Genomic DNA, 13470 nt, shown 5'->3' with positions numbered 1-13470 from the left:
GCTGAAAGATTCAGCAGTCGGCCCAACTTCAGAGCTATCAGGTAGTAGGATAGCATAAAACGCGATGCCTCTTGCCCAGGCCACTGCCGACGAGGCCGACGAGGCCGACGAGGGACTCCCACCTCCGAGAGAAGGAGTATCTCTCCTCCCCGCTGTGTAATATAATTTATCGTGCGTCATGAACGCAACAAGAACTCGGTAAGACCGGCAAGTCCAACGGGCGCACGAAACGCTTCGCAAGAAAAGTAATTGTGATAATAAATTAGGGGTAAGATAATAATAAAGACTGTTAGAGGAAATTTAGCATTAAGATGAGGAAGATGTTAACAGAATCTTAATTTCGAACTTAATTATTCGTAGCTCGTTGAAGACTTCGTAAAGATGACACGATCTCTCTCGACAATCTTGCCAAGGAAAGATGACTTCCGACTTCATCAGAGCGACATTATATCCATTTCCTGCTGATTGTAAACCGTAATTTGAATTTTACCGTCTCAATTTTATCAAGGTTTGACTCGAGTCGATGAATAATGCATCTTTGCGCTCGTGGAACTAGCTCGCGATAGTTTGCAATCTCGAAAGGGCGTAACGTAGGAGTGTCCAGAAAGATCGGCGGTACCAAAGAATTGCGGCCGAGCCGCAATGGATTTCGCGCGCACCTCGTTACTTAAGGAGGAAGCGGCCGCCGCGAAACCGCGTACCGGTCTGGGTGGAGTTACCCGCGGCGTTGTACCGCCTTTGACAAATACTTGGAAACAGGATAGCAGGAGCAGAACCGGAGAAAGAGAGAGGGTGAATCGCCGTTAGGAAGCGAGGAATCACGCAGTGATTACGATGACTCAATAAGCCTTGATATAATTACCGTATCAACGATCACCTTAATATTATTTCAAGTTTATTTCAAGTTTCACTTGGATTTATCACGAAGTGTTAAAGAATTCGTCTTTAAATTTTGATATTAAATTTATACTAGGTTTAATTATATTAAAATGAAAAATATTTTAAATAGCTCTCATATTTACTGTATATATGTTGTTATATATTCATATATATATTAATATATCCACGTGTCATTTTATTAATATTTATAAAATAGTATTAATAATCCTAGTCCGTGTTAGTAATTATTATTAATATATAAAAAACAGGGACAATAAGAAGCAAATTTTTACGTACTTATGTGAATAATACTTAGACAAGAAGAAAATACTGCTTTATAAATTCTAAAGAAGAGACTAATATCCATAGCTTGTGAACGAATGAAGCGGAGAATCTTAATTTCTAAATGTGACTGTATAAAAATGACAATAGAAAGTGACAATTTTTCGCAAGTAGATTCAGTTTCCACATTTCAAAATATATAAAATACGAATCTCAAAAATTTAGTGAGATTATCCCAACATGTCGAAAATTTGTTAGAATTAATTAATTAATAATTTAACGAAATTAATTTCTAAGATTTATCGAACTTATTTTTAAGTATTTAAACGGTAAATATCGTTTATAAACAGAATTGTCACAAAATTGGAAATCAGAGAAATAGGAGAAATGAAGAAAAAATACAGGATTTTACAAAAATTTTCTGTAAAATTAAAATTCTTGATTTTAAACATAATAATTAACATTTCTGAGTTAAATTGTTCTTTCAAAATATTTGACGATTTTCAAATCAGGACGAATATAAAAAAAAATTCGAAACATTATTGAAAGCTTGAAAAAAAAAATCATGAAATTTTGTCAGAAATCAGGGAAAAGTTATAGAATTTTAGAATGAAAAATTTGTGACAACCCTGATAAGGGATACGAGGCACGTCGATCCATCACTGCGAAGGCAGTGAAAAGAGAAGGAGTATGCACAGCCCACTTCCTTTCCACCGAGGAGTGTTCATCGAACGCGGTCGCTGGCGGTCGCCACGTGCCCGGTCTGATCCCGCTCGAACATGTTCCCCTGCGAATGCAAGTTTCGAGTGTGACCCGGCCTGGGGACATGGGCACGTTCTCGGCGAAGGTCAACGGACTCTTCCGTTGCTCCACTACGCCGTCCGCGGGACATACGTGGGTGTGTACACGTGCGTACTTACGTACGTATATACGTACGAGCGTGCGTGTGCCCGACGCCCGACGTCCGACGCCCGACGGCCGACGGGTGTCCGCCAGTTCGCTCAGCGTCGCATCGCGTCGCTCCCATGGAGTGCACTCGTTATCGATATGACCCACCACCACGTCATTGCGGGCGAACGCGCGTCGAGGGGATACCGACCAACGAACGGATCATGCTTCCCTACTACGTTGCGCGGCAGCTCGACATCTTGCGGTCCGCGCGGATTCCTTGCCGCGCGACGACGAGGTGAGCGCGATACCGCGGAATGCACGCGCGCACGCTCGGCGTCCCGAATATGAAACGCGCTGCTGCGAATATCATGGACGATGTATTTCGGCAGCTACCTTATTTGCCGCGTTATTGTCCACGATGGAACGATTTACCACAGCTTGCTTTCAGATCGCATCTTCTGCACGTAAAATAAAATCAGTCGCATCGATCCGCAGCGAGGAAGAAGAGAGAGGAGAAAAAAAGATTGCAAGGAGATTTAAAGCAGAGAAGAGATGAGTCTTATCGCACTCTCGTGTGCGCGATCAATCAGCATGATTAATCGGCGATCGATGACTTTAGGAGTCAGTTCACCGCGAGATAAAATGTATAAAAATTATGTAAGGAGGGAGAATAAAACGAAAAACAAAATTAATGGCTGATCTAAAGAGTAAAAGAGTAAGAGTTGAGTTTTTGAAAGATAGTTGTTCTTCTTTTATATCAGTTATTTAATTTTTATTGTGTAATTTGTTTATTAATTCGATGAATCTATTTTCTAAGATTATTGCTTTCCCCTCATTAAATATTTCATGTAATTTAATTGTGTATTTTTTGTGAAGTAAAAAATATGAGCCATTTTTTTCTCTTTTTTCTTCCCAATTTTATTCAAATAATAAAATGTTCGTGAAATACGTCATAATTAAAAAAATTCGCAAACTAATTCGTATCGAGTAAATATTTACAAAATTGCGAAATTGCAAAATTGAAGTTTCAACGATATTTAATATTAAACTAAATTTTTCGGTTATTTTTATCTCTTTTAACTTTTGAACTTTTCATTCAAACATTGACACGCTTTTTATTTTAAAAAATGGCGTAATTTTAATAATGTTATAGCTAAATAATATAAAAATGATAAAAATATTTCTATTTAAAAAAAAAATCTTCATAAGATTCAAAGTTTTATATAAAAATGCAAGAATAATTTATCTTAAAAATATTTTGTAAATAACTAATCTTATAAAAAAGACCTTACGAAGATAAAAAAGATGTACTTGACATCGCGCCATTGTATCACTTTATATTATAAATATTATAAATAATCATGCTTTGTGAAGGGGTACCTTGATGTTTTTGCAGTTAAATTCGAAAAAACGTATTTTGAAATTTTCTCTTTCAATATTGAACTATCCGATCAATTAGATCTCATTTTCTGCCTACAAAGAAGACTACTTTCTATTGGGTCATCTAAAAACCGCGGATACTTTTTAGATGACCCAATATTTTATAATAAATAGTAGATATTTTTATTCAAATTTTCTTCAATGCATCTTTGACTGGATTATAACTAAATTAACAAATCATTAGAGCTTCGTCTGAACCTAAACATTTCTACTTAGAACTGTCCGAATAATTATTTGATTAATTTTTCGGACTGATTAATCTCCTATCTTAAACGAAATGTCTCAAAAATCAAACAACTTCATAAAATAAAAAGTATAGAAAAAAATCAAAGAAATTGAAATCTGAGTTGTCTTGATACTAAATTGACAAAATTGATATCGTTAATTAGTTCGACTTTTGACTCGAATGAGACGACAATTTCGCGCCGATGGACAAGATCGACATCTCGTGGCGACGACTTTGCGGCGGAGTGCAGACACGTGACTGCTTCAGTGCGCAGGGGCGGCCGGGGATGGTCGTCGATGTTGCGGGCGCAGTGTTTTCACGACGTCGATTTTCACGTGACAGCCCGCGGAAGTGCGCGGGAACCCGGTCGTGTAATGGTGTGAGACCTGAAGCGGCATTAAGTACGCATACCTTACGACGCACGATAAACACATTTCCCGACGTTCCCTTATCACCCCGTCGAAATGCCGGAGGAGGAGAATTTTTGCAAGAAAATGTCAAAAGCCACCAGGGGAATACACGCAATCAGCGATGCCCTGGTGAACGCGAAACTGGCATTCGGTAAGGATCGCGAGATACCGTGAAGCTCTCTCGAGATATCGTAAATATCGGCCGTTTTATTTGAGTTTCGCAATACAAGCTTGGTTGCATACTGCAGCAGAGACAAAGATGTATCAACAAGATAACAAAAGCATGATAAACATTGCGTTATTTTTTCATGTTCTATATATAGCATTCATTGTTTGTGCTTTTAATGGTCACTGTTTGTCAATTTTTTAAGGCCAGTATTAATAGTCCTTATTTTAAGATCGTCTTAAGTAATGTCTTAAGATGCTAATATGGTTCATTATATTTTAAGACTGAGACAGTCTTAAATATAAGATAATATAATATGACTATGAATATTGATTATAAATCTTCTAGTATTATACTTGACAAGTATATTAATGTCTGAAGAATAAGTACTTGACTTGACGTTGAATGCTTTGAATATCTAAATGCTACATACGATTTTATTAACCTGTTCCATGCAACAAAAAGTCTGGTTCCAATGTAATGATTACAATACTCTACAATTAGGGTTCCTCGACGATTCTGTATGGGGTGACGGGCTTCTGGTTTTCTACGAGGTCTTTCGCTACCTGGAGGGTGCAATGATTAGATTAAGAAACACCAAAATTGGATTGCTTCCACTCAGTGAGCTTCAACGTACAGAGGCTTTCGAGCGCGATCTTGATCATTATTTGGGAAAAGGATGGAGAAAAAACTACAGTCCTAGGTACAAAAAAGCTGCATACAGTAACCATATGATAATGTTGTGAAAATAAAATCGTTTTATTTTCCTACGATTACAATGAGTAATAAAGATGTCAGTCTTTTACGATAGTATAATTAATATAATTTGTAATAGTAATTATTACAGAAAAGAAATCTTAATCCTACAAGTCTGTTTTACAAACTTCAGGGATAGCGTCACCAAATATCTGATGCGTTTGAGAGAAGTGGAAGACACGGATCCCACTTTATTAATGGCATATATTTATCATCTTTACATGGGTCTCCTCAGCGGCGGTATCATTCTACGTAAAAAAAGGCAGATCGTACAAAAGATTTCGCCTTTCAAAGCGCAACCATCGAGCGATGGTAATAACGTCACAGACTTTGGGCAGAACAGTATATTTCAATTAAAGCGTGAATTACGTGAATCGATGAACAGAATCGCGGAGACGTTGGATGAGGACACGAAAAATAAACTTATCGAAGAAAGTAAAATAGTCTTTGAATTGAATAATGAAATTATCAAAAGTGTGCAGACGGGCAGTCATGTTTTTGAAAAAATATTCTATTTTATTGGCCCAGTTTTATTGGTTCTTTTCGTCCTGATAATCGTCCTCAATATCCTTTACAAATACATTATACGTTAATAAAAATTAATTCAATTAACGCTAATTTAACGTCAATTTACTTAAAAAAAAAAGATGATAAATTTTTGTTCGGCCGAAAAGTGCTAATATCAAAATCGAAATGTATAATACTATGTTACTTACGCGCTGTATCTCTCGCCTTTCTATAATAATATATAAATGAATTATTACTATTATTTGTACAACATAATTTAAGAATATTCTGTTTCATACAGTTTATAATGTCGAAAATATTGAATTACCAAGATTTGGTAAAATTGACAAATTTTATCTAATATGTTTCAAATTTGCTTTTTAAATTTTATTTGCAATTTGCCTACAGCTTCCACGAAAAAGCGACTTAATATTTCTCTTTCTACCAGATCTTCCTCTATAATCAGTAACAACAAATTCAAAGTGTTGAATCTTCTTTAAATTTATCGTTATCATCACGTTAAGAATAGATATGTATATTAGATGACATATAAACAATACAATAAAGATATAGTACTTCGAGACTATTAAACTAAAACTAATTTAAACTTAAGGCTCCTGTTCATTTATCACTACTATTTCAGAATAAAAATTCTTGCAAAATATCTGGAACTTCCCTGCTTGCGAATGTTAAGTAAAACGCACTCTTAATAAATAATTTTATATGTGAAAATGAATTATGCAAAAAACGAAATAAGCTATTACAATTATGACAAACTATCAAATTAATAAATGATTTAATTTCTCTTTGAAACAAAAGTTTTTGTATTTTAAGTCTATTCTATCGATTAAATGTTTTATTGAAAAATATTTCTATTTAAATATAATATTTTTTGCAAACTTTTTATAAGTCTTGCTTCTGATGTCATAATCTGAATAGTAGTGATGAATGAATTAAAGCTTTAAATTTATCAATATCAATTTTATCAATATTATTTAGTAATATGTATGATAATGCATAAAGGTACATTATCGTACATGTAACAATTACATGCGCATTATTATTGACCAGCAAAGATAAAAGATAGAAAAAGTAACACAGATGAAGTTAATAGCTATCGAATTTAATTCGATATCTGTACTTCTCTTACGTTGGTAATCCATTTTTCCAAATTATTATATACATGACTACTTTAGAACTTTTAGTATCGCCTGAATATCAAAAGAGAAATTATCCCAAGTCTTTACGCGAAAATCAAAAGTAGAATAATTTTGTTTGTAATTCTTTGTTAAAAGTGGCGAACTATCATGTCCCAGACTTACGAAAGGAATCGGTGGAATAGTTTTAAAATCTTTTTGTAATTTACGCGCAGCTTCTCCGAACAGCATCGACTTGATATTTCCTTCTGGCAGACTTTTTTTGCGAAAATCTAAAAGAGAAAAATCAATTTCGAAATAGTATCATAACAATATTGGATTATATTATTAACGTTTATATTAAAAGATATAACATCCTTTACATAATTTAGATATCTTGTTAAATATATTATTTGTGATATGTTTTAAGCGAGATCTCAAATTAAGTAGAAGTAAGAGTTAGATTATAAGCAAACATAGTGTACCTTTTACTTCTTTTTCCAATGATTGCGCTTTGTAACTAAAGTCATTATATTTGATCGACTGAATCGCAGGATCAATTAGAAATGAGCACGATTGAGCAGGGCTGTCTATTAGTTGCTTAACAAGAGGTGATTGAGTCTCCTCCTGGTCTCCAAATAGATTTCGTTTAAATGCTGTCTTCGACGCGTCTTTCTTATTGTCATTTACACCACGGCGATTGCGAGCCGGAGAAGTGTTTGATTGACGGCCAACTTTAAAATCAGGAACTACATTCTATAAATGGAGCACATGATAATGTATATGAAAGTTTAGATTATAACATAAAAAGAATTACACATAACATATGATATTTACTTGTGGTGGACAAGTAGAAAAGTGATGGAAAAGCGACGCTGTGGTAGAAAAGTGCTGTTGTCGTTTGCTCTTTGAAACTGTTTCAACATCTCCCAACGATTTATGCCTTTGTCTTCGTACAGTTGCAATGGTGGTTCTCTCACGTTGCTGTTTCTCTTGAATCCACCGCTTTATCCGTCTGGACAAAAGAGTGACATACATGTAATACAATTTTTCATTAAATATATGGATTTTATAGAAAATAGCAAATAATTACTTGACGAACGGTACCACCATAAAAAATGCTTTTGGACTAACACCCATTTTCATTTTAGGGGTCATATCTTTTTTCGTGTTGGGCAAATCCGCTACGGCAAACCATTCAACATTCTTTATTTCTTTCCGCGTTTTTGGTTGAAACTTTGTATCCTTTTGCACACCCGAAATAATGTATAATCTCACAGTTTGATCGTTTATTGTAGATTCAATGTACTCGTTTTTATCTATCAAATTAGATATATCAAAACCAGTTTCTTCCAACACTTCTCGAATAGCACAATGGAACGGCTCCTCATCTTCATTTACTTTTCCTTTAGGAAAGCCCCAACTATTCTTTGCCCAGTAGCTTTGCACCAGAAGCACCTTAGTCATATCTTCATTTAACACAATCGCCCCAAACGTCGGCACATTCTGTTTGTACTCTCTCCATTGCTCGAGCACAGCATCAATGTGCTGCACGTGTGGTTTCAAAAATGGTATGTGTTGAAATATATGAGTAGCGAATTCTTTCATGCCGCATGATCTTAATTTAGGATATTCCTCTGTGCAGTAGAAGTCGAGATAAAACCAATGTGCCAATTCGACTTGAAAGCAAATTCTTACCAAATCTTTCCTCTCCTCCTCGGGTACATTGATAATGAATCGACTGCAGAATAATAATATAAAAATATTGTATAAAAATAACAAAAATGATTATGCTAAAATAATGCTAATTTATGGAATTTAACTATGTTATTGTTTTTTGTTAAATGTGTTATTATTCTCATTATATTGGGTCATCTAAAAAGTATTCGCGGTTTTTTGTCACTAGATGTGTGTTGATGGTCATATATCTAGTGACAAAGTACCGCGGATACTTTTTAGATGACCCAATATTTAGTATAATTAAATAGAAACCGACCTGCTGAGATCGTCGAGGATACCAGATGGAATTTTATGTTCCATTATTCTATTCGATAATCTTTAGAGTGGTAACCGATTTCCATCGAGACCCTTGAGGCACTTGTTATTACTGACAATCGTGTATGGATGGCAGCAAAAAGTACACTATATAAAAATTGACCCCAAAAATTTAGCGTAAAAAATAAAAATTAATAAAATTAGTAAAAATGTAAATTTGTACAAATGTAATATGTGATCATGACAAATAATACACAAAACAAATAGTAATTACTTACATTGACTTAACCTCAAAAGTTGTAGTACATTCGTGGTATGTATTCCGTCTTGATTGACACGATGTACGTGCTTGATTTAAAATCATTCTGCAAAATCGATAAATATCGTTTACATAATATTTGTAACTTACATAACTTCAAAAATTACATTCTAAGAGGTTAACCTTACTTACCGTACATATCAGCTGATTTTTATGTAGTCGCAAGTCGATCGCATAAACTACGCATGTATGATTATAAGAATTGGCCAATCACTGTTGAATATTCTCCTCATATTCAACTATGATTGGTCAATTCTTATACTACCCACACAAACGACGCTCACGCATTGTAGAATAACATAATAAAAGAATTCGTCTTCTAAAAACAACACTCCTGCCGATTTGTTTTTATCTATTTTTAGTATACACTTTTCGTGAGATGATGATCTCTACTACATACACACACAGTTCAGCTTAAACAAAAATAAAGATGCCACTTTCTCGAATTACTTTTTTATAAGACAGCGCATATTTTTGCATTATATTTTATTGGATTAGATCTTCAGTTCTTTTTTATGTTTATTTTTATAATTCCACAATTTTTATAATCGCCTTAATTTTTATAATTCTAAAGTCTCTAGCTTCTAAAAAAATGTATGTGCATAGAGCGAACCGTGCAGATAAGAAACAATTCATAAGAAACAAAACGTAAAATTTGCTGTCAAGTGAGACTTTCCATATTAGAATATTCTTGCATAAAAATTGTCATCAAATTATGATGCATTTTTTTTTTTTCAAGAAAAGAACAAAATTGCGAAACTGCACATTTATTGCACATTTGACAGGATAGAAAAAAATTTTTGCTAACTAATGAGGCCTAACAACTGCTGCAATATAGCTTCTATGTTGTTATCATCGTTATTCTCTAGCACGATGTCCCAATTACTTATGTCATCCAAGTCACACTCTGTTTCTGAATCGTCTATGCCTACAATGATTAAATTATTCTGAAGATCGAGTTTTTGCGGTTCCTTAAAATTATGATTATGTTATAATGTTATTATTACCTGGTGTATAAACCCAGCCACGTTTCTGCCTAACTTCTTGGGAGCAAACTATACGTACAATTCTACATGCATCCTCGAAGTTTTCTGTAAACCATTTAATGTCAGTTTTTCTTCTAATGTCACTTATTATCCACACTGGCTTGTCCCATGCTGAAAAATATATATGTATATTTATATATACTATAGAAATTAATATCTCTAGAAATTAACACACTTTTATGACTTAGTCACAATAAAAGAAATAAGAAACAAGAGAAATATATATATATATATATATATATATATATTTTAATAAAAAAAATATATTTTTTTTTTCTTTATTTTGTATATGTATACATATAACAGATTTCAACCCATCAGAATTCCAGTGTACCCGATTTCTAATAAGTTGAAATCTGTTAATCCTTATTCTTTTCATTACGATTGAGTCTATACAGGCATAAACCAGTATTCATAGGCTGCGTTCAGTTTGGACGCTTTCAGCATTTTTATTCTGTATCTAATGAACTATAAAGACAGAATGATAATTATAAGTGCTTAAAGAACAAATCAAATGTAGCCATAATCAGTTCTTATTTCAAGATTGTCTTAGGTAATATCCTAAGATACTAATACAGTTCTGTAATTGATTTATGATGTACTTAAGATCATAAAAAGATGTTAAATATATTTAATATCGCTTAAAACGATATTAAATATAAGAATTAAATATGAACATCAACTGTAATCTTTAATGAAAGATTCTTCAGTTTTGTTGTACCATTATACATGTCAATAGCAGCGCGACAGAAGTATCCATAGTCCTTCCTTCTTATATCCTCACTCCACTTGACCATTTCCAATCGATACTTCTCCTTATATTCCCCATGTCCCAGTAATTGATTGATGTCGAGACCCAGAGATTTTGACCAGTGTGTTTTTATAGGTCCTGATAAGCGTATAATTGTACTCCTTTGTGCACCTAATCTAAAAATCATGTAAACAAATATTATGTTAAGAAAAAAATTATATTAATAAATTATATTATTATTTAAGAAAAACATTAACTATATCAGATTAATAATAATTAATTCTTCAATTATTAAGCATAGAAATGTGTCTCTAATATAGCTTCATTTTATTTGACATTTTCATATGTTAATGTTCAGTTTTCTGCTGAGTAATGCCATTCTGCATTATCTTACTATAAATAACTTTAAAATATCGATATAGTACCTGTTGTACAAGATATCAGTAATGTAATCCTTTCCAGATTTCCTTTTACCGCTAAACAGTAAAATCCTCTCTGGTTTCATCGAATTATTCACGATTTTCATGATGTCGCGCGCCTCCAGCGCCTGCTCTGTGGCCATATTGACATAGGATATAATCATACACTATGGTAAAAATAGGTACAAGCTATGCAAGCACCGTAATTCAGAAACACCGAAAAAGAAACACCGAATGTACGATAACGAGTTCATTTGAGTTTTTACTCCTATCACACTTATCCACACTTATTGCTTTACAAAAAATTCACGTTTTATCTATTGAGATACATCAATATTGTAAAACTAGAGATGGGTAAAAAACTGACTTCTGACCTCAAATGTTTTTTTATTTATTTTAATAAAGTCATTCGTTTACACTAAATTTATTTTTTATTTTTAGCTTCACGAAGAGCTTTTCGTTGTGCTGCCTTCTTTAACTGGGCTTTCGGTTTCAGGTTATGTTTCTTCGCAAAGCGTTGGTTTCTCAAGAATTTCAGGTCCATCTATAAAGTGCATATAAAAATACATACATATAAAAGATACTTGTAGAATCAATAAAGTATGAATGGATGTCATTAAAACTTTAAATATTTTTCATTATTTTAAATATCGAAGATACATGTTGAGTGTATTATCTACTAAACATTTCGTTGCACATAATATTTTACATATTTTTTCTTTTACTTCTTAAAGATTACAGAAAATAAAATAATGAAATGAATGTAATATAAACAATAGGCTATATTGATAAAACTTACACCAAGTGTGCTTTCATGCCTATATCTCTTAGGCTTTTTAATACCATTTCGATGCGCCTTCCTGTCTGAAAAAAATACAAAAAATTAATAGTTCAGCAACAATAATTTACATGTTCATTTATAAGAGATTTTAGATTAAATATATTTACTACATATATATATAGATATTATATATTTATACATGTAAAATACTATCTAAAAAACATTAAAATTGCTTACTATTTAAAAATCCAATTTAGATAGATTAGATTTTCTGACAATTTATTTATAAAATATACTTACTCTGATTATGATTTGTGTGATTCTTGGACTTGGCCATCTTTTGGATTTATTTATTTCTACCTGTAACAATATTTGATTACTTCAAGACACTGTTATACATGCATATTTGTTGAGGTTAGGTGACTCGTGAAGAAAACTATTATCTCTCAAGACTTTTATGCATATAATATTCATAAGAAAGTGTAATTTTATATAATAATAGATTAAAAAAGTTGCAATTTTTTAAATGTATTTCTCGACTTTAATAGATTAAATGGATTTATATTGAAAATTACAAAATCTATAAAAACTCGTACACAGCTTTCGGAAACGGAAGCGGGAAGAAAACGTGATCGACATCGAATTGAAATGGTCGCATAATGAAAACGAACCATATAGCGATATCAGCGCCAAATGCCTTTTGCAATGTTTTGTAGTTTGTACAAGACTGCATATACACTTAAAAGTTTTTAAAATAATACCAATAATTTTGGAATAATATAGAATATAAAAGATAAAATGTAAAATAATTGTAAAACATAATTTCGGCAACAACAGGAGCAATAAGGAATATCGATTCCAACCTATGAGAAACCATGTATTCCGGTGTATTCAAAATTTGATAGGTTGAAATAATCTTTATTCGTAATTTTCCTTATTTCTTCTATTATTGTGGCTGCACTATTATTTTTTACAATTATTTTGTACTTTATTTTTTATCATCTCAGTCCTATTTTGCTGATGGCCAAGGCGTGCACTGTTAAAAATGTTCTTAAATTTCATTAAATTTTAAATTACACAATTTGAACTTAATTCCGTGATATTACATTATAAATTTAATTATTTATAACTAAAAAGTATATTTGTGTACATATACATAAAATTTAATGCATTTTTCATGAAAATTTATGAAATTTAATGTACTTTTCATAAAATTTTATTAAAAGTACATTAAATTTCATAAATTTAATGTACACGTTCATTATATTTAAGTAATTACTGTAACTTAATTTTCAGTTAAATCATTCATTACTTTTAATTTCTTTCATTTACATGTAAAGGAAGCTCGTGGTTACATTTCTAACAGTGTAACTTCTATTTCATATGCCTGTGGTGTACACGATGATTGTACAATCAGTCCACCTGATGTTTAAAACGTCGATTCCGATTTTTATTAGATTGCCTGT

At 32.5% G+C, this 13470-nt stretch overlaps 5 protein-coding genes across 9 annotated transcripts in view; 2 read left to right on the top strand and 3 right to left on the bottom strand.

Moving 5' to 3' along the window:
* LOC105154729 (atrial natriuretic peptide receptor 1) overlaps positions 1–13470 on the top strand; it is a 90301-nt gene that overhangs the window by 51294 nt on the left and 25537 nt on the right. The gene's annotated exons all lie outside the window — the stretch shown is intronic.
* Ho (heme oxygenase) lies at positions 3963–6210 on the top strand. The gene is made up of 3 exons (XM_011070448.2): positions 3963–4279; positions 4799–4997; positions 5184–6210. Exons 1-3 carry the CDS (start codon positions 4183–4185, stop codon positions 5641–5643), a joined length of 756 nt encoding a protein of 251 aa, XP_011068750.1. The 5' UTR covers positions 3963–4182; the 3' UTR covers positions 5644–6210.
* DCP2 (decapping mRNA 2) lies at positions 6377–9268 on the bottom strand. The gene is made up of 7 exons (XM_011070446.2): positions 9140–9268; positions 8967–9053; positions 8690–8835; positions 7787–8434; positions 7531–7708; positions 7179–7449; positions 6377–6986 (listed from the first exon to the last, which is right to left on the bottom strand). The coding sequence occupies exons 3-7, from the start codon at positions 8731–8733 to the stop codon at positions 6745–6747; spliced, it is 1383 nt and encodes a 460-aa protein (XP_011068748.1). The 5' UTR covers positions 8734–8835; positions 8967–9053; positions 9140–9268; the 3' UTR covers positions 6377–6744.
* Positions 9759–11402, bottom strand: Pmvk (Phosphomevalonate kinase). The gene is made up of 4 exons (XM_011070445.2): positions 11230–11402; positions 10775–10980; positions 10015–10164; positions 9759–9935 (listed from the first exon to the last, which is right to left on the bottom strand). The coding sequence occupies exons 1-4, from the start codon at positions 11385–11387 to the stop codon at positions 9811–9813; spliced, it is 639 nt and encodes a 212-aa protein (XP_011068747.2). The 5' UTR covers positions 11388–11402; the 3' UTR covers positions 9759–9810.
* Positions 11591–12715, bottom strand: RpL29 (ribosomal protein L29). 2 transcript variants are annotated; one of them, XM_011070443.2, is made up of 4 exons: positions 12601–12715; positions 12305–12364; positions 12023–12087; positions 11591–11767 (listed from the first exon to the last, which is right to left on the bottom strand). In XM_011070443.2, exons 2-4 carry the CDS (start codon positions 12339–12341, stop codon positions 11648–11650), a joined length of 222 nt encoding a protein of 73 aa, XP_011068745.1. In that variant the 5' UTR covers positions 12342–12364; positions 12601–12715; the 3' UTR covers positions 11591–11647. The 2 variants fall into 2 exon arrangements, with proteins under 2 accessions (XP_011068745.1, XP_011068746.1); XM_011070444.2 differs by having other exon boundaries at positions 12580–12687.

This window comes from Acromyrmex echinatior, chromosome 1 (genome assembly GCF_024713525.1).
Source record: "Acromyrmex echinatior isolate Ae372 chromosome 1, ASM2471352v2, whole genome shotgun sequence".
In the NCBI taxonomy this organism is placed as follows: Eukaryota; Metazoa; Arthropoda; class Insecta; order Hymenoptera; family Formicidae; genus Acromyrmex; species Acromyrmex echinatior.
Note: the sequence above shows the minus strand (reverse complement) of the source record. Positions and strands in the feature narration are given on the sequence as shown.

What these genes read in the sequence shown, in the direction of transcription:
- Ho (XM_011070448.2), top strand. Translation starts at nt 4,183, where the DNA reads ATGCCGGAGGAGGAGAATTTTTGCAAGAAAATGTCAAAAGCCACCAGG. An exon ending in GAACGCGAAACTGGCATTCG is followed by an intron (nt 4,280 to 4,798) that starts GTAAGGATCGCG and finishes CTCTACAATTAG; the next exon opens with GGTTCCTCGACGATTCTGTA. An exon ending in AGAAAAAACTACAGTCCTAG is followed by an intron (nt 4,998 to 5,183) that starts GTACAAAAAAGC and finishes TACAAACTTCAG; the next exon opens with GGATAGCGTCACCAAATATC.
- DCP2 (XM_011070446.2), bottom strand. Translation starts at nt 8,733, where the DNA reads ATGGAACATAAAATTCCATCTGGTATCCTCGACGATCTCAGCAG. An exon ending in ATCCTCGACGATCTCAGCAG is followed by an intron (nt 8,435 to 8,689) that starts GTCGGTTTCTAT and finishes ATTATTCTGCAG; the next exon opens with TCGATTCATTATCAATGTAC. An exon ending in ATTGGAAAAAGAAGTAAAAG is followed by an intron (nt 6,987 to 7,178) that starts GTACACTATGTT and finishes TTTCTCTTTTAG; the next exon opens with ATTTTCGCAAAAAAAGTCTG.
- Pmvk (XM_011070445.2), bottom strand. Translation starts at nt 11,387, where the DNA reads ATGATTATATCCTATGTCAATATGGCCACAGAGCAGGCGCTGGAGGCG. An exon ending in ACTGATATCTTGTACAACAG is followed by an intron (nt 10,981 to 11,229) that starts GTACTATATCGA and finishes CATGATTTTTAG; the next exon opens with ATTAGGTGCACAAAGGAGTA. An exon ending in TGCTATTGACATGTATAATG is followed by an intron (nt 10,165 to 10,774) that starts GTACAACAAAAC and finishes TATATTTTTCAG; the next exon opens with CATGGGACAAGCCAGTGTGG.
- RpL29 (XM_011070443.2), bottom strand. Translation starts at nt 12,341, where the DNA reads ATGGCCAAGTCCAAGAATCACACAAATCATAATCAGA. An exon ending in TCACACAAATCATAATCAGA is followed by an intron (nt 12,088 to 12,304) that starts GTAAGTATATTT and finishes TATTTTTTTCAG; the next exon opens with ACAGGAAGGCGCATCGAAAT. An exon ending in GGCATGAAAGCACACTTGGT is followed by an intron (nt 11,768 to 12,022) that starts GTAAGTTTTATC and finishes TGCACTTTATAG; the next exon opens with ATGGACCTGAAATTCTTGAG.